This window comes from Eumetopias jubatus, unplaced genomic scaffold, assembly GCF_037043125.1.
Source record: "Eumetopias jubatus isolate StellerSeaLion01/CBP00866 unplaced genomic scaffold, mEumJub1_p1.0 scaffold_4, whole genome shotgun sequence".
In the NCBI taxonomy this organism is placed as follows: Eukaryota; Metazoa; Chordata; class Mammalia; order Carnivora; family Otariidae; genus Eumetopias; species Eumetopias jubatus.
The window spans coordinates 13,369,862-13,389,838 of record NW_028274810.1 but is presented as its reverse complement, the minus strand read 5'-3'; the positions used below and the strand labels follow the sequence as shown (position 1 = coordinate 13,389,838).

Below are 19,977 nucleotides of genomic sequence, written 5' to 3'. Positions count from 1 at the left end.
GTAATGAGCCAAACAGATCAAGTCCGTGCCCTCTGGGAACTTATATTCTAATCCAACCAATGTTTTGACACCCAAAGGTCTGGGTTCCTGTTTGAGATCTTGCCAATTAACAGCTCTGTGTTTCTGGGCAATTCATTTAATCCCCTTGAGCAAGTTTTCCCTTCTGCAAAATGAGACTTATACCTACTTTAATGATATTGTTGGTAGGATTAAATTAGGTACTGTAGAGTCATTTTGGAAACTGTAAAATGGTATACCAATGCCAGGTCCTTTGTATTTTTTTGCAACAAGCATAAAGTAGCAAACACTCAGCTAAGATATGTTGACTAAATGTTTGTAAGGTCCTATATGTGTGAGGTGTATTTTTTGTGTAAAATATGCCTGATCTTCAAATCCTTAAAACCACTGCACCAACAAGAAAAGTGTATTAGGTATTGCAGGGCATAGTATATGTAATTCTACTCTTGGGCTACAGGTTTCCAAGAATCCTAGTCTAAAAACACATTTTCTAAACACTGATTGGATGGAAGCCTCTTTTTATTGATTTGTATCACAATCTGAATGCTTCTTTTTTTTTTAAGATTTTATTTATTTATTTGACAGAGAGAGAGAGAGAACAGGTAGGCAGAGAGGCAGGCAGAGGGAGAGGGAGAAGCAGGCTCCCCGCTGAGCAGGGAGCCGGATGTGGTGCTGGATCCCAGGACCCTGGGATCATGACCTGAGCCGAAGGCAGCATCTTAACCGACTGAACCACCCAGGTGCCCCAGTCTGAATGCTTTTTAAAGGCCCTTTCCATAATTGACCATCAAAGTAGCTAGCTGTGTTGGTCCTGCTAGTTCTAAGCATACCTGCACTCTCTAGGATTATGAGATAGAACGGAGTTGTAAAAGTGCCCTAAGTTGGGAAGCGTTTGGGAGAAATTCTCAGCGAACAGTAGCAAGAAAAGAAGTATAGTTAGTCTGTTTCTCTTCAAAAGTTTGAATCTCATGTTAGGAAATGTCATGGTTATGGTTTTGTTTTAATTTTAAGGTCAGTTCATTGAGTCCAATGATGAAAGCTAGCAAAAGAATATGCTCCTGAAAACGATTTTTTCTTAGAAAAAAAAGAAAGGCAAATCACCACCCTCTCAGCATGCCGTGGCAGTCAAGCTCTGCAGAGAGGAAGATCCATTTGCGAGTCCAGTCACTCTCTGGGTCAGCCGGATTGTAGGTGAGATCGTCCTCACGTGCAGCTCCCGGAACAAAGACTCATCTACTTCCACGTTGTTTCTAGCATCCTCCAAGAACTGGCTATTAGTTGTGTCACGATTATGATCTATTTCAAAAAGCTGTTTCCCACCTCATTTTTTTCCCCTGCTGGTTCTTCTTTCATTCATTGCTTAATTTCCAAGAGTGCTGCCCCAAACCTGGCATTCCAACTTAAGAAATTCTCAGTTGTAATAGGAGTGCCGTGAAATAATTGCCTTTTGGCTTCTGCTTCTTGTCCTTTTTTGTTTCTCCCCGGCTATAAGGACATTCTCTTTGAGGGTTAGTGATTGTACTCAGAGTCAGGGAGAGGCATAAATGCTCTTCAGATTCCACAAAAGTGTACAACTTGATTCAGTGGCTGGTTGAGGAGTACCTCATATATATAAGCTGCACGACTGACAAGGGGCACTAACGTAATTAAAACACGGTGATCTACAGAAGGGATATGTAGTAATGGGAATAAAATGACTGCATAAAACATATGACAAGGCAGCACGTCAGTGCCACAGGTGAGGTGAAAACAGAAACTGTGGGGCTTCAGAGGAGAGGAAAAATCAGAAAAGGTTCCGGGTAGCTACTGCAACATGAGACAGACCTCCAAGGATTTCAACAGATTCAGGGTCTGCAAAGAGGGGACAGGGGGCATTGCTCCAGGCAGAGACAATGTAGGCAAAGGGGTTGGCTCCTTTTTGAGAAGTCCGTAGGAATTACAGACAGTAGTTCAGGCTTGCTTGAGAACCAGCTCTTTCTAAATAAGGGTGTCCTGCAAGGTGAGGCCGGAAAAGTGGGATGGAGCCACGTTCCTGGGCAAATGCCAGTTGGAAACTGATGGAGAAATAGTGATAATTTTAAAAATAGGGTGGAGTCCTGATTTGGCCACTGCTTTAGAGAGGTGGTTCTGGCAAGAACACAGGATGGACGGAAGGGAAAGGAACTAAGCAGGAGACCAAAGAGGAGACTATAGGAAAAGTCTGGACTAGAGGTAATCAGTCATGGCAGTGGAAGGAGAGAGGAGCGGCTGGTAGAAGGGATGTTGTGTAGGAAGGACCTCTACCCGTCCGTCCCATACGGAAGCCCCCAGCCATATGGGCCCATTTAAGTCTAATTTAAATTCGTTAAAGTTAAATGAGATTGAAAATCCAGTTCCTCAGTCATGTTAGCCACATTTCAAGGGCTCGATAGCCACATGGGGCTACTGGACCAGACTATGTAGATAAAGAACATGGCAGAATGTTCCACTGGGCGGTGCAGATTGTTACACTTTGGGGACTGACGGGGCACAGGGATGGGGAAGATTACAGGCAGCTGAGGCTTGGTGGCTGAGTGTGAAAGATAGTGTCGTGAGTAGAAAAGGCGAAACCAGGAAAAGGATTTAGGAGGAAAGATGTCATTTAGTTTCTGTCAAACACCAGGTAGGATAAAGTGTGTACACAAATGCATGGGGGTCGTCAGTCAGTGGAGAAAAACAAAAAGGGCAGGTAAAATAAAGGCCCCAGTGGGCTCTCCCAGGGCTTAATAAAGAGGCCCTGGCAGAGTCCAGTTGGCTTATCCCCTGCTGTGCTCAGTTTCTCCCCAGCTTGCCTAGCTCCCTCAACCTCCCCCCAGACCAAGGGCTCAAGTATGCTGTGACAGGGCAAGGGCCCGAGGGCCCTGCTGGTTCCTCAGTTCCATGGCTCCTCCCTGAACCCATTTTTCTCACAGATGCCTTCGCTTCCTCTTTCCCAACCGCCTCACTCACCCTTCCCCATGCTTGATCCTTGGAAAGTCCCCTTTCCCCACTTACTCGACTGCTTCCTCCTGAACTATTCTTTCTCACAGGGACCACCAAACCATTGACCCCACCGCTTTTTTACTTGCCTCTCTTCCTTCCCAGCTGAGATTCCAAGGTCTGTTACTATAACCATTCTCTGGTGTACACTCCCTCGACCCCCTCATTGACTTTCATCAGCAAACCCAGCCCGGATCAAATCCAACCCTCCTGCAGTCTCCCAAGCAATGGCACGTGGCTGAAGAAAACCACACAACCTTGCTGAATGGTCTCACTTTCAATATAGGACTGCCAGCTCAAGAGGGCCCTCAGCGCTGTCCACACTATACTTCTCCAGTAACTTCCACCCTTCAGGGGAATTCTTGCTCACCTTCTTCTAGCTCCTTGAATAGCCAATAGCCCCTCCCCATTCACAGTTTTTCATTGCATAGGATGAAGGAAAGCACACAGCCCACATCTATCTCCTCAGACCCAGTAAGGTAGCCAGCGAGAATGTGCAAGGTGTGTGTGTGTGTGTGTGTGTGTGTGTGTGTGTGTGTGTAGGAGGATAGAGAGGATGGCTAAAAGGCACCACTCCTCCAGGTGGAGTAATTAGAAAAGGTGTCCCCCCCCCCCCCCGCCACTTCCTCCAGGCGGACATGGCCTCACAGCTGGGTTGGCAGAACAGGGGCTGGATTTTAGCTCCCACCTGTCGCCCTTCTGCTCTGCAGTGGCCTGAGCATGCCACCACCAAATGGACTACCTGACCTACCTGCATTTGCATCCATAGACTTTGCCTTCTCCCCCCAAATAGTGCGTGAACATACTGTCCTTGCTCCTATCCAAGGCCACACCTTAACTTCCACGCTAGGTCTCATTGCTTCGTATCTTCTTGAGGACAATCTTTCTGCACTTGTCTCCTCTTGCCTTCTGTTCCATCACATTTGCCTCTCTACAGGATCCGTCCAGCATACCAACAAAGGAAAACATCTCCCATCTTAAAATACTATCCCTTGATCCCAAATACTCCTGGGGCTACTACCCTTTTCTCAGTTACTCTTTATAGCAAAGCTCCTCAAGAGCTGTTTAGACTTGCTATAAACACTCTCTCTTCCTCACTTCCCAAGCTCTTGTTAACACACCCTAATCAGACTTTCTCCCCTACAACACCATTGAAACTGCTTTCATCAACGACGTTGGTAACCTTCATCCGGCCAAATCCAGTGTTCAAACTCTGTCCTCAGCTTACTTGTTTCAGCAGTTTTTGATAAGAGTGATGACTCCCACCTTCCAGAAACAATTCTCTTATCTTCCATCACTTACCCTTTCCTGGTATTTCTCTGATCTGACTGGTAGCTCCTCCTCCTCTTCTACTTAATCTCCAAGTGTTGGATTCCTCTTAGTCCTCTCCTCCAGCTACTCTCCCTAAGTGCTTTTATGTAGATTTCAGGCTTAAAAAGCATCTCTGTGCTGATGAATCCCAAATTTATATCCAACTGTTGTACTCAACGTTCCATGTGGGTATATAACAAGCACCTTATGTAACATGTACAAAACAGAACCCCTGATCTCCCCCATCCCCAAATTTCTCCTGTTTGAGTCTTCCCCGTCTTCCGAAATGGCCCCACCCTTAACCCATCCTTCAGGACCTGAACCTAAGAATCATCCATGATGTTTGTTCCTTCACACACTCTCTGTCAAATCCATTCCAATTCAAAATGTATCTGAATAACCTTCTCACTCCTTTGTTGCCATCCTATTCCAAGTTACCACCACCAACATCCTTAGTGGTCTTCTTGCGGACATTTGTGCTTCCCTATTGTGTATTTTACACATTAATATGTGTAAAGAATATGTGCATGAATAACTTTTTAAAATGTGAATCAGATGTGGTCATTCCTCTGCTCACGCTCCCATGGCTTTCAGTTGCTCTTACAACAGTCCACAAGGCTCCCCAGAATCTAATCCTTCCACACCTCTCTCCACACCTGCTCTCTGGCTAGCTGGTTCCATTCAGCCATACTGGCCTTTTGCTGTTCCTGCAACCTACCTGGTGTATTATTCTCACCTCTGAGTTTATGGCTGATTATCTTTCAGCTTGGAAAGGCTGTCCCTGCCAACCCCCTCCCCACCCCAAACACACACCCTAGGTATTTGCTAGGCTCATTCCTTCACATCATATGTATATAGGCGCTCAAAGGTGTCCTCTGCGGGGCAGTATCTGGCCAGCTATAAAGTCACTCCATTCCTGGCTTTATTTTTCTTACCTGACATTTTTCTTACCTTACATGACAAATGTCATTACCTGACATTTTTGTTTACTTGTTTGTTGTCTGTCTCCTCTCTCCCACCCCACTAGAATTCAAGCTTCCCGAGGGGCCTTTGCTTGCCCTATGGTGTTATCCCACCCTCCCCCGCCGCCCCGCCCGCGCCTAGAACAGCGCCTGGCACTTACTAGGTGCTCAATTAGTATTTGTTGAATGATTGCATTCCCTCCAAAATTCTATTCCTCCTGAATCTTCGGACCCTTCCTCATTTCGTTTCCCGCCTTACGCAGCCTCCCACCCAGCCCTCCGCAAGGCCCCAATACCCCGCTCCTCCCACACGGTTCTCAATTCCCACCACCCTCTCCTGCGCGGCTCCTTTAAGCGGACTCCGGAAAGCCGCGGGGAAGGCGGGGCCGAAGCCTCGCTGACGCGGACTCGGAGGGGAGGGGCGGAGCTGGGGGGCGGGGCCTGCGTGCTGCGTGCGTGCGCGTTCTGGAGGCGCCGCCGCCGCCGCCGCCGCTCTCGAGGCCGCCGCCGCCGCCGCCGCCGCCGCCGTCGCCGTGCGGAGCCCGAGCAGGAGCCACGGCCGAGAAGAGGGAGGAGGTGGAGGAGGAGGTGGAGGAGGCGCCGGACCGGGGGGGTGAGTGAGGGGCGGGGAGCCCGAGTCGGCCCCAGAGGGAGCCGGGGGCGCGGGTCGGCCGAGCCACGGCTGAGGCGGCTCATGTCGCCGGTCAGTCCCCTGGCTCCCCCTTCCTCCTCCGCGTTCCCTCGGTGTCCGGGGCGGCGGCCCGGGGGCCTGGCCGGCGGGAGGGGCCGGGGCTCCGGGAGGCCCTGCCACCGCCGCCAGGGCCAGAGCCAACCACGCCCGCGGACCGAGCCGGTCGACTGTGGCTAGGCCTGCGGGAGACGGACGGGAGGGGCCCGGGCCGGGTGTGGGAGAGAAAGAGGACATTGTGTCCCCCACCCTCCAACTGCCCGAGGTGTCATGGCACAAGCCCATTTCCCTCGCCATCTCCTCGGACACAGTGCCCTCGCCACTCACTGCCCGAGAGATGCAGAGGGTTGGACATCGTTGCCTTTTTTCTCTTCTTGCGTGTCCCCAGACTAGGGTCAGACCTTCCCTCAAACCCAGCTCTCCCCTTGGGGGTCACGCGAAGAGGGGTTGGAGGGTTGGGTGAATTTTCTACCCTCCTCCCTCTGCTGGAGAAGGTGCAGGTAGACGGGAGCGTTGCCCTCTCTGCGTGCACTTCTGTCAGGGTCAGGGTCTCCCTTTCCTTCCTTTATCCCCCCCAGTGCAGAGGGCTGACATCTCTACGTCCCACTCCACCTCCCAGCCCCTTTCCCGCCCTCTTTCCCCCACGTCTTCCGTAGCTTGCCATGTGTTCTCCTTTTCGGCGTTGCTCTTCTTGGGTCTGTGTTTCTTCCCTGAATTTTCTTAGGGAAGGGGTCACCGTGTGATTCTTGGCTTCCTTCAGACTGGGGCTGGTAGGAGTGTCGCTTGTCCCCTCAGGAAGTTAAGGACAGTGTCTTCCGCTGAATTGTGTAATTTACTGCTACAGGGAGAAGGTGAGGGGAAGACACTTGTGCCTGAAAAAATGGGATCTTCTCCGCAGGGCTAAGCACCAAGAGTTTGGGGGACCTTTTGACCTCTTGGAAAAAAGAACTTACGTTGAGTTATGTTACTCCTTTTTGGGAGGGAAGATGGTTTTGTCACTGCTTTGAAGGGAGGAGGTATAAGAAAAAAGGGAATAACAGGGCAGGAGGTTAATGGGCCACAGCCTTACAGGTGGCCACAGTTTTCTGCTTCCTGGGTGTGGGATGATGATTCTGTTTTTACCACAGTAAGAGTAAAGTGGCAGCTCTTAGTTTTAACGTGGGGCGCCTACCTTCAAAAGCATGCTGCAGGGCAGTCTCAGAAGGGATGCTGCTGGAAACAGGATTTGGAAACTTTCTTCTGGTTTCCTGTCAGTGTGTGGAGGCGGGCGTGTGTGTGTGTGTGTGTGTGTGTGTGTGTGTGTGTGTGTGTGTGTGTGTGTGTGTGTGTGTGTGTGTGTGTGTGTGTGTGTGTGGTTTTTCTTTCCTTTTGATGTAATTGATATCTGCAGTATTTTGACATAATAGATACTAAATCAGGCCCTGAGCTCCTTTCTGTCTTTATCATGATTTCTTAAAACACTTTCTGTTTTGAAGTTATATTTGCATTGGTTGAAATTATTTTTGCATTAGTTGAAATTATTTTTGCACTGGTTGAAATTATTTTTTAGTCTGGTGTTTAACTGAACCTTGTCTCCTTGGTATTTTCAATTATGTCCTGCAAAATATGATTAGGTGTAGGATATTGAGGATCACACAGTGCCTGGCACAAGGTAGGCACTCGGTATTTTGTGGATGAATCGAATGATTACAAAGAAGTGGCTAGATATCATATATCTTCTGTCCTTTTGAGAGGTGGCTTATATTAGAATATTGCATTTCCAGTATAAAATAGTAATTCTTAACCTTTTCTAGGCCACTGACACCTTTGAGATTATGATGAAATATATAGTCTCTCTCCCCAGGAAAAAAAAAAAAGTAATAGACTTTTATGCACGAAGTTTTGCGTTCAGTTTCAGGGTCGCTCTGAAGCCAAGCATAGATACCTGTCTCAGACTGGAATCCCTGTTATTCAGTTCCATATTAAAACTGTTTAAAAGCCTTTGTTCACTGTCTATGTGGCCTCAAGAATGACAGTGCCGATACTTACAGACTAAATTTTGGGTCTTTAGGAACAAGATTTAAGAATAATTGTTACTACAATTTTATGGGGAAAAGTTGTCACTAATAACTACTACCGGTTTTAAGCTAATACACTAATGGCTTCCAAGGAAGTAAGATTGTTGTAGTCACTTTTGGCAGCCTAAAATCATAATCACAACTGACTTAAAATTTTTATTATACAAACTCCTTAGTTATATGATCAGCACTTGAAAATGTTCACAAATCAAACTATTCATTTTTCCTGTTCTCTTCCGAGCTTGTTTATATGCATGATTTTTCATGTAGTTAAAATTGTATCAACATTTAATATTAATTCAACAAATGCTTTTTGAATGCATATTCTGTAAATAAAATCAAGTTCTTGTTGTCATAGAGCTTATATTGTAATCAGGAGAGATGGGCCATAACCAAATAAACGTAGAATATGTTAGATGATAAAGTAGGGTGAGGGGAAAGAGAGAAGCAGTGGCAGGGAAGTCATGAGACTGGAGCAGAGACCTGAAGGAAGTGAGTTAGGTGTGCTCTCTTGGGGAAGGTTATAGGCAGAGAGGACTGCAAGTTCAAAGATCCCCTCGGTGTACTTGGCCTTTTGAGAAGACAGTAAGCAAGACTGAGTGAGAGAGCTTTAGGTTAGAGAAGTAACTGAGCCTTGTAGGTCATGGTAAGAACTTTGAATTTTACTTTGAATGAGATGAGCAATCAACTATTGGAAGGTTTTAGGTAGAAGAGTTTGTGAAAATCCTTCTGGCTGCTGTGTGGAGATCAACTTGGTGGGGAGTTGAGGTGGGCAAGAGTGTAAGCAGGAAAACCAGTTAGGAGGCTAATCTTTATTTTAAGCCTTTTTCAGAGGTTGCAAAATAGTCCATCTACCTGTTGTTGGGCATATAGGTAGTTTCTGTTTCCCCTTACTAAAATTAAGATGAAATGAACACTTTTGTATATGCAGCATTTTCTTTCTTTTGGAGTATTTTCTTGGGATTGATTTCCAGAATAAGGACTGCTGAATCAAAGTATATGAATTTACTTGTCTTCTTGATGTATCCGTGAATTCCTTCAGAGTATATTGTACTAGTTAAAGTGATAGCCACAAGTTGTTGATCTAGTGTTATGGCAATGTCACTTGTGTTGAGTGTTATTTAATACTTGAAGAAATCATTTTGGTTATAAAAGAAAAATCTTCTCGATTGTTAGGTTGAATTTTCCAGTAGCTTGAATTTAGAGTTCGTATGTTAGTTCACCTCTCCAGCATTTAACAACGGAGTGCTAATTGTTGGGTATACAGAGATGAATTAGACAGGGTCTTTGTCCTCAGTAAGTTTTACATTCTGTCAGAATCTAATAGTTAAATAACTTAAAAGTCTTGCCCAAGTTTACTACCATCCATGAACTTTGTTATTATATGGTTGATGATCTTTTATATAAAATAGGCATTCTAATCAAGCATCTAATTTTTCATATTGATAATTTCTTTTTTTTGCAAAGGGATTTTTAAATGATATCTGCAATTTATTTAATTTCTGTTTTGTATGTCTTTAGAATCTTAAAACTGACAGCCCCGTGTTTTGTTCTTTGCAATAAATTATGCAGCTAGTACTTAGTTGAATTTTTAGATTGTTGTAATTCGTTATAGTTATTCAAAACACAGGGACTATTGTTAAATAAGGTTAGCTTTGCATCTTTGACATTTTATTTAGTTTATAAGGGAGAATGATACCAGCCTGTTTTGATAGGAATTATACCACTGTGAGGGCATTGCTCCGCATTTCTAGTTCTGAAATCTAGATGGCTTGATTTGGCATGAGCAGGGAACTCCACCATCTCTAAAAGTAAGTGAGTTGAGTAATTGAGTTACCTGCAAACACCTAGCACTGTGGCTGACACATGCTAGGGATCCAGCCGATGTTCACTGAACCTCAAATAACCTCTAAGTTTCTAGTTCTAAAATTCTCTTATTTTAGAAGTTCCGTCAAAAAATTTGTATAAAGCGTTTATATATTAATGTTGTGAATTTAAAATTGTGAACATCATCTTACTTCCTCCTGATGTTCCTTTTCAGATTAAACTCATTAATTTTAAAAAGAGTTATGGCGTATTTCCAAGTGTTTTCTGTTCATTCTGATGTCATATATTGCTGCATGACTTAATGCCAAATTCACATCTTATGGAAGTGATTAGTGTTAAACATAAATATGTTTAAGCTTTCTTATGTTACTGAGATGAAGCATTCACTTCCCCCCACCCCCTTTTTCTGTTCGTGAAATTTGGGCATTACAAATAGTAGTTTTTATGTGCTTTTCAGTCTTTCATGTACATGTACATGTATTGGCACATTCAGGTTATGGAATTTTTGTAATAGTGATTATGGACACTGAATGATTCACACACTCTTTACAGCCCCCCTTGTCACAGTTTTGAGATGAGTGGTTAAGAGGCCAGTTTGTTTCAAAGTTAAATGATCCAGAAGAGTATTGAACCTATAAGCTTAGCTTATTATGATGTACTGATCAGCAAAGCAGTTCAACAGAGAACTATGCCATGCTCTCGTTTGCACTTGAAAATAGGCCTTTTAGACGTAGAAGGTACATGCGTGCACCAATAAGAAAAGGAAATTGTGTGTGATGATTAAGGTGGAGTTGAAACAAAAAATAGTGTACTTTTATAAGTGGTCTAAAAATAATGGTTTTAATATGATCTTCAGAAATATATGATATACATAGGGAGGATTAAATGTGTTTTATGAAATTAACTTTAATCAGTAGACAAGTTAATGGCTTTTTTTTTTTAAAGGTACTGATGTCTTATTTATTTAGGCTAATTCCAGATAAATCTGGAAAAAACATTTCTTTGCCTACCCAGTTTTCTATTTCTGGCCTATGTATGTAGTTCACATTGCTACAGATTGGTTCAAAGTGTGGAATGATAAAGTTAACCGAATTTGGAATTAAATATGTGACCCTGTGTTTGGTTTTAGAATATATTTAGGTTAGTCCATATTTCATAAGAGTAGGAATATACTAAACTATACATTGTAACTGGTAAAAGATACTGTTGGATTAATCAAAGCTTGAAGTAAGTTACTTTGAGCTCATAAGTATATGTACCTGTAACATTCCATGGTTGTTTGCAGTGCTGTGTTATACACATTTATTCTGGTTGTAAGACATAACTTTGCTCAGGATAGAACTGTGGTTTCGTTATCAACCACAAAAGTGTAAAAGTAAGAGGCACAAAGAACTGGGTGCAGTTGTTTTTTTGGACAGATCCCAAATGCAGCTTGTAAGATTCTAAGTTAGTAATAGGAAATTATCTCCTACTGCAGACTGAACTTCTCAGATCAGTCCGATGTGTAATCTGAAGAGTAAATTCATTCACTATATTTTCAGTGATATTTAAAAATTCATTTGTAAACAGGATCATTCTGTTCTAGACAAGTTGGCTGTATTATAAAACATTAAGCAAGCCATAACCTAATTATTTTAGCAGTTGAAATTTAGACTAATCTTTGGAGTTTCTGTAGTTTTCAGTATCTAGCCCAAATCTTTGATGTCTTTTGATCTACCTTTTCCATTCCATTGAATGCATGTAAAAATGTTGCATGATTTTATTAATAGATTTCAGATTCAGTCATTGAACAGATGTTTGCATGACCCAATATTAGGTTCTTTGATGGAAACGGAGATGTGAGACTGTAGCTTCTATTATAAGGAATTTATAGTCTAGTAATTTATTTTGTTTGCCAGAACCTGACATATGTTTTATAAATAAATGTTGGATTTTCATGGTAGAGTGGAAATAGAATGATCCTTATTTTCTAAGTAAGATCAGTGTAATACTTTAAATTTTCTCCTAGTTGCTCAACAACTATTTCTGTGGTATTATTTTCTTTTTTTCCCCGTGGCTTTATTTTCTAACAGCTTTTTAGTATTACAAGTAAACCAGTTTTCCAGTTTAAAATACAGTAAAATAAGAATTTTTTGCTTAATGCCTGTTTTACCTCAAGACTTTTTGTGTTTTTGTTTTGGCAAATTGTTTTTCTGAATATATGCCAAATGGTAGGAATTTTTTTTCCTCCTGGTTCAGCTGGCAATTTTAATTCTGTGTTTAATGCAAGAAGGTTTTTTTGTTGTGCTTTTGTTTTTTTGTAGACCAGCTTAATCTTTTTTTTCTACACTGGTAAAAATCATCTTTTGCCACTAAAGTTAACTATGCCCTAGAACAGAAATGTGCATGTAGAAAAAAATGGCATCAGTGTGCATTTTTAATGAATGTTGGTAGCTTGCCAGCTTTATTTTCAAGTTCCTCGCCACTCCAGACTTAACTATGTTGGGCTTATAAGGCAACAGCGGTATACATAGTTAATTTGCAAAACAAGAATAGTTTTTCTGGTTTTTCCCTTTTGCATGTTTTGAGTTAGGATTAATTGGACATTTATTATTCTCAATAGACATGCAATAAAACAGTTCATTTAACTGGTGCTTTCTGTTGAAACATTGGCTGACTTTTAGATAGTGAGCCTTGTGCAAGTTCATGAATACTACTGAATTTTGGGTGACATTCTTTACACAGTCTAAAAGTAAGTGTGAGCTAAGAGAAGGTGGGAATGAAACAAGTTTGACACTTTCTTTGCACTAGGAAGTGTTTCTTTTCCAAGTAACATGCCTTTGTAGGTTCAGGATCATTTTCAGTGAGTATAGCTGCTTAAGTACTTTTTTTCTTGTTTAAAGTAATTCATGTTCCATTGTGGCAAATTTTGAAAAGAACATAAATGTAAAGAAGAAATTGAAAATCATCTATAAACCCATCACACAGAAATAATTACTGCTGACATTTTTATGTACACTTTTCTAGTTCTTTCCTTGCATGTATAGACTTTTTAATTTAAAAAAATGGAATTATACTTTTATATATACTGTTTTGTTCCTACGTTTTTCTCTGAACAGGATATTGGTCTCCTAGCTTGGAACTTTTAGGTTGATTCTTTATAATACTATTTTAAGTAACACTGGAGCAAACATTTTTGTACATTTATCTTTGATTGCATCTCTGTTTTTTTTTTCTTCCTTTAGGATAGATTCCCAGAAGTGGGATAACTGGATCAGAGGGTGGTTACCCTGTGTATAAGAGTGTGTGTCTCACTGCACCTTCAATGGCATTGAGTAGGTCAGTTTTTACAATCTTTGCCAATTTGATAGATATGTTACAATACGTGGGTGGTGATCGCAGAATCCTCTTATTTTTAATAATCTGTAAAACCATCATAGTGTATGATTGGTAATTTGCAGTCATCTTTGAAAAAGTTGGTTGGAATGAATTTCTTTGGAAATATTTTAGGTGAAAGTAATCTTTGTGACAAAAAAGGACATTCCTTAAAATTGCAATTTGAGCATTGTTCTTTTATTGGAAAGAAACAGCATTTTAATGTTCTCCCTTTACTAAACTGGCAAACATGAGAAAGCTTATTGCATAGTATATAGTAAGTGGAGATAATCATGTAAAACTAAATTATTTCAGATAGATGAGGGGGGTAGTCACATAGTTCAGACCAAAAAAAAAAAAAAAAGCCAACTGACTTAGGGTTTAGAGCAATGTTTCTGGACTTAGGCAGCCTGGGTTCAAATCCTTGCTTTGCCACTTAACTAAGTCTATGAGTTGTGGCAACTTACTGAGTATATAATGTGAGATAACTTACTAAATGTATGATTTGATGTTTCTGAACTTTGGCTTTCTCATCTTTACAAGGAGAATAATAATAATACCTACTTCATAAGTTTGTTGAGAGGATTAGAAATAATATGTAAAACTAACTGCTTGGCACATAGTAGGCATTTAATAAGAGCCAGCTGTTGTTAAATTTGGGTTTTTTTTTTTTTTTTGCCCGTTTGGGGGGTGTGGGGCAGGAGATATCATTTGTGTGTCCTTGTTTACATGAATAAATGCAGAGATGCAAAAGGGCCATGAGCAGTGGCAGCTGGAGGGGAGTGGTAGACATTCTTTATGGTAGGAATGGCATGAGCCAAGATAGAAAGTTCAGGACAAGTTGGAGGACAGGAGATTGATTTGACAGAAGCCTGAGCTTGTATAATTAGAAAATACGGTGATAAGGCTATAAAGATTTGTTGGGCTAGACTGTAGAAGTCATTGAATGCTAGATTGAGAAGTATAGGCTTTTATTTAGGAGCACAAGAAGTTTTGATATGAGGAAAATTACCCAATCAGAGCATTCATCTTTTAAAAGATGAATCTGGGTATAGAGTACAGAGTGAATCGAGGAAGAAAGGCACTGAGGGCAGGGAGGCTGGCTTGATAACAAAGGTAAGGCAAATCTGAGGGTTTAATGGAAAACAAGAGGGTAGGTTTTGGGGAGAGTTGCTGGGAGTCACTGTTGTGAAAGTCTCTGGGTCTTTAAGTGTACTCAGTTTGGAGATGAAATTCAAAAGAAATAGTCTGTGCCTAAGGGATTAGGTAAATGGAGTTAGGAACCACTGAAAGAAGATAGGACTCACCATGCTTTGGTTGTTGCTACTTTTTTTTTTTTTTTTTTAATCGAAGGGTAAAAGAATCCTATTCTTTCACCTGTGAAAAGCATATGCTTACACTCTTTGACAAATGGATAGTCTGCAGAAATGTTATTTATTTAGCATTTTTGAGTTCTTAGTTAACAAAGACTCCTCAGTATTAGACATTATATTTCTGGAGGTATTATCTTAAAATACTTCACTGTAAGGTTAAATTCTGCTGTCCATGCAACTGGGCTTCAGAAGCATCAGTTATGTGAGCAGAAGTGATGAAAAGTGAAATACAGGCTTCTCGTTAAGCAGCTTAGAATATTGCCAGTGAAATATGGAACAATGAAAAATAGGAAATCAACTATGTGATCTTTAGAGGAAATCCTACTTTTAGTACTTCTCTCCTCCCCTCTTTAATTTCTTAATTAAAAAAAAAAGTTTACACGTGCCGTTCTTAGTCATTTTGGTACCTGGCTCTAGCTCTATGCTAAATTGTACTTTCCACTTGGCTGAATAAGTAAGCAGGTTAGCCTACAGACTGATATTAATGTTTCTTTGTGACTGGTAAGTAAACTCACATGGGTTGTGGATTATCTACTTGCTGTCTTCCTTTAATACCACCAGTTGAAAAAAGAAGCAACACCCGATTTTTAAAAAATAAATATGGGCTTGGGATGCTTTCAAGGTGTTTGCATTTTTTAAAGCACTCAGTTGTTATATCTTTCTTAAATGTTTCTTTTAGTTTTCAGATATTTTCTAAACTCAGAAATAAAGTTTTTATTGTTAGTTATTTTCATTTAAATCTCTTTTAAAAGTATTCTTGAAAATATTTTTAAATTAGCAAGCAAATATAGCACATAGTATTGGGATTGTGTGTGTTACTTATTACAAATACTATGTTTTTCTTATGTGAAACTGCAAAAGCCCGTTATCTTGTCAACCGAATGATATTTCATTTGCTAAAGGGACCTCAGGTATTCAAAACAGTTATGTAATGTCGCAAACTATAAGATTCTAGTTGAGTCTCTCTTGATTTGGTTTGAAGATATTTCTGTTTGTTAACAGAAATCAGAACTACAATTATTCTCCTAGGTCTGATCACTCTATCCTTCCCTCCTTCCCAACACGTTATAGCTGAGAGCAAGATCTTCCCTGGTTTGGGCCATTCTGGCACGGTCACTGTTAGGGCAGCTATGGCCTTCCCAGTCTGTATGTTTTACATTCTTAGAAGCTGTCCTGCTTGCAGGAAAAATAAGTTATTAGATTGAGTGGCTGGTAGTTCATGGTATACGATTATAAGAAAATTCACAATTTTGTGCATTATAGCTCAGTAAAACTGAAATAAAAAAATTCATTTTCTTTTTACATGAGGTGACATGAAGTGTGTGAAACATGAATAGACTTTCATATTCTATCCAAAAGGATAGAAATAAAATAAAGCTCACTTGTTGAATAGAACGTTGTATACATTTTTCTTATTCTTTATAGTCAAAAAACATTTTTTTTAATTTCTTTTGGATCAGCAATTTTGAATGCTAAATATAAGTTGACTAAGAAATCAGTCTTTCCCCAAAACATTCTTAAACATTTTGGCTAGTGAGCTAACAAATAGTTATTGCACGATTATGGGGTGCCTCATACTATTCTAGGAACTAGAGATAGAGCAATGAATAAGACTTGCTGTCGTGGAACTCTTTATACAGTGGGGTTTGGTGGTGGTGGAGAGAAATAATAAGTGAACAAGATAATTTCAGAGGTCACAAATGCCATGAAGAAGCTTTAGATTGAGTGTTGAGGGAAAACTCTGAGATGATAATATTTAATTTGAGACCTGAATGACAAAAAGCTAGATGTAATGATCCGCAAGAAGAGTGAACCAGGCAGAGGGCCCAGTTAGTACAAAAGCCCTTAAGTGAGAAGCAGCAAGTTGTTTGAGAAGGCCATAGTGATAAGCTGAGAGGAGACCAGTAGATGGGCTTGTCAGGAGACAAATCACATAGGTCTTTGGTGAAGGGTTTGGATTTTGTCTTATAAATACAAAGGGAAGACACAGGATATCAGTACATACTTACCTCTATGGATAAATATGTGTAACTTTTGAATTTGAAGTTGGTGTTACTAATGATACTGGCTTAAATCTGTAGGGTAACCAGTAGTTTCTCTAGACATAGAAAATCATGAACATGGTACATAAATTATGTTTTTCTCGGGGTCTGCAGAGAAAGGAATGAGTTATTCTCAGTATTGTAAAAAGCCTAATGAAATTATATTTGTGCTCTCGATAGATTTAAACAGGTGAAATATTGTATATCTTTGCTTTGACCAAAATTATATTGACTCAAATCTTTGCGGCTAATTATCACAAATCATTATCATATATTGTGGTGATTTGCAAGCTGTTAATGAAATAAAACATCATGCTTGCACCTCAAGAACCTAACATTGAGTTTCATTAGTATTTATGTCTTTGACAGTTTGAGACATCTGATTAGTCATTACTTCTCTAGTTAATTAAATGTCAGTGCAATTGATAGACAAAAATCTGTAAAGATGTGGAATCTGGAGAAAAGAGATTTTTCATAGTAAGGTTGAGAACCACTGATCAATGTCCTAATCTGTAGAGGGCCCTACAGGGAGAAGGGAAGTAATATCTTTTTGAAGGTAAAATTACTACATCTCATTTAATCTGTACAACAAATCTGAAAAATAGATATTGTTCATTTTTTACAGATGATAAAACTCAGAGTAATTATATAATTTATAAAAATTAACAAACTAATTATGAAGGTTAATGCTGACAGCCGACTTCCAGAAGGGACTACCACATTACAAAGCACACAGTAGGTGGTCAGTAAATATTTGTATTTTGCTTATACGCAAACTTGAATGAATAAGTAGCTGAATCCCTGTATCCTTATAATCATTTCTTCAGTGTAACACATCATTTTTCTTCTAGATGAGTCTAGAAAATTACTCAGAAATAATTGGCTTCACTTTTTTTTCCCTGCAAAATTCTGCCCCCCCACCCCGCCACCACAAGGTGTAAGTTATTTAGATCAATCACAGAGTACAGGTCCTGAGGAGGGAAATAAAGACCACAAACTTGGAAAGTGTAATTTTCATTTAGATTTTAACTGACTAGTTTGTAATGTTTTTAGCTTTTAAAACATTAAAGATACCATCTTTTGTATTCACATTCAAGATACCATTTTTGGTTCTGTGCTCTTAATTTTTTTTTTAACTTAAAAATTTATTATAGTTTTCTGAATTGAGATGGTGGAAAAACAGTAGTCAAAATGTTTATGTAGCCAATATAAGTTGTCCACCTAATCTCTGACTGTTTCAGTGGTGTGGGAGGGGGTATACTTAGGCAGAATAGTAGTATGAGATCTCTGAACTGCTTATTTACAAAGCTTCTTCTAATCCTTCAAATGAATTACTATCCAAATAAATTTAAGTTTAGAGTTCTTTCAAATGAATACCTAATAGGAATGGATGCCTAAGTGATGAAAGCAAATGCAGGTGATCTAGAGAGTAAAAGAGACTATTTTAGTGGAAGGTCTCAAAAGGGGAAGGGATTATGATACAGGATTAACTGTAGGAGAATGGGTAATACATGGAAGTTGCTATGATAGACTGGAAAAGAAATTTATTTTCACAAAAACAAAAACGAAACTGATGAAACGTGGGCTATGAGATAAATTAATGTTGAACAAGTAAAAAGAACACCTAGGTTAGATATGGTGGCCTGCGGGGACCTTCAGAGAGGATATGATGAATCTTACCATGTGTGGCAGTATCATCATTTCACGGAGTATGGGATCTGTCTTGTTGGTTTGAGTTGGGAGTACAGTACAATAAAATGAATAGGGTTGTTTTTGTGAAGAAGGAACATATTTTAAAATATATTTCCAGTTGTCTGAGACTAAGGTTATACGATGACAGGTCCATAGAAGATAAGTTTGTATGATATTTTGGTTCTTGGTATCCTTGAAGTGCTCTTTTTGTTATTTTGGATTTTTTTGCTAGATTTCTATATGACAGCTTTTAGACTGCTTCTGCTGCTCTTTATTCTAATCATATAATCGGTTTAGTAATGGCATACATGACTCCTGGGATGAGATTTTCATGCTTCAGAAAATTGTTTTGCATATAAAGTACAAGTAACAATTAGCTCTATAGATGTGTATATCTAAAAATTGTGGGTGAAACGTTTAATTATTTGAGAATATCAGATTAAGAAAAACGATGGGCAGTTGAGCTTAGAAGGTGAATCTTATGTCTCAGACCCACCTTTGTTTAGATTTTCAGGTGGTAGGTTATTTTGATGATGTTTCTTTTACATTCAAATGGTAAGGCTGGAATTTAACTCAAAATTGGTCAAGTAGTATATACTCTTTTAAAAAAGTTTTTGTGTCTTTTGAATGGAATTTCACACTTAGGACAAACTCCATTGTAAAACATCCCTTTGAATTTTGAATAAATATTCAGTAACTTCTCATAGTACTCCAATGTCATAATTTTCACATTGGAATATGACAGCATATAATTCAAGAACCAACCAAAATCTGCAGTTGAAACCATGAGTAGAGGGGTTTTAGATGACGTAGTCATTCTGCTATTCCCATTATGCTTTAGACTTGGACTACTGTCATCAATAGAACAAGCTTGAGATTGTGTCACCACTCAGTACCATCTGCTTGCATGTGTATGTAAGCAATAGGCCTTCGACACTAGATAAAAAGAATCATCACTTTGTGGTGTTCTTAGCTGGCTCTGCTTGGGTTCCAGTGTACTGGGCTGAGCTTGTGTCTACAGTGAATTGTCACAGTTTTGATCTTTTGCAGCCATAACACTTCTGTAACCATGTTTTCGATGTGTTGCTGTGCTGAAGATGGACATGTGAAGTTTTTCAGTAATGAAAAGAAAATGCTTATTTAATCAGTGAAATTTAAAAATGATTTTTAAAAAATATTCAAATACTTGCAAGAGAGAGAACTCTTTCTATAAAGGACCAGCCATCTCCTCTCCACCTCGTGGTTAATTTTCGCAGTATAACAAACTACTTTTTAAGTCTAGTAAACCAAAGTATTTTGTAGAAAATCAATCATAATTTTATTTGTCTGCACTCTTTTTAAAAAGTGCTGTATTGTTAAGAGAAAAATAAACATTACCAATGTTTATATAATATCAGTTCTTAGTTTTACAAAATGCCTATTCATATATAGGCTAAAAGGAAATACCAAAAGACTAAAGTTGTTATCTTGAAATTGTGATTATTAGGTGGTCTTTATTTTTCTCTTTAAACCTTTTATTTTCTGAATTTTTATACATCATTCATATATTTTATAATTTAAAATGAGTTCATTATAGAATGTGAAATGAAATTTAATGACATTTTTAAAGATGAAGATTCTTAGGGGATAAAATGAATTTAAAGGCTTTACAAATGA

General features: G+C 39.7%; 1 protein-coding gene across 4 annotated transcripts in view; it reads left to right on the top strand.

The window, feature by feature from the left end:
• Window positions 1–5,832: 5,832 nt before the first annotated feature.
• The window catches only part of RAP1A (RAP1A, member of RAS oncogene family), a 77,992-nt gene continuing 63,847 nt past the window's right edge, over window positions 5,833–19,977 (top strand). For 2 of the 4 annotated variants that reach the window (XM_088022329.1, XM_088022327.1), the window contains exon 1: window positions 5,833–5,901. Coding sequence is in view for 1 of the 4 variants with exons in the window: in XM_088022328.1 (XP_087878454.1) it covers window positions 13,165–13,178 (14 nt within the window). In the remaining 3 variants the exon portion in view is untranslated. Of the gene's footprint in view, window positions 5,902–13,084; window positions 13,179–19,977 lie in introns of those variants that run through there. The other 2 variants (XM_088022328.1, XM_028101944.2) reach the window with 2 other exon arrangements.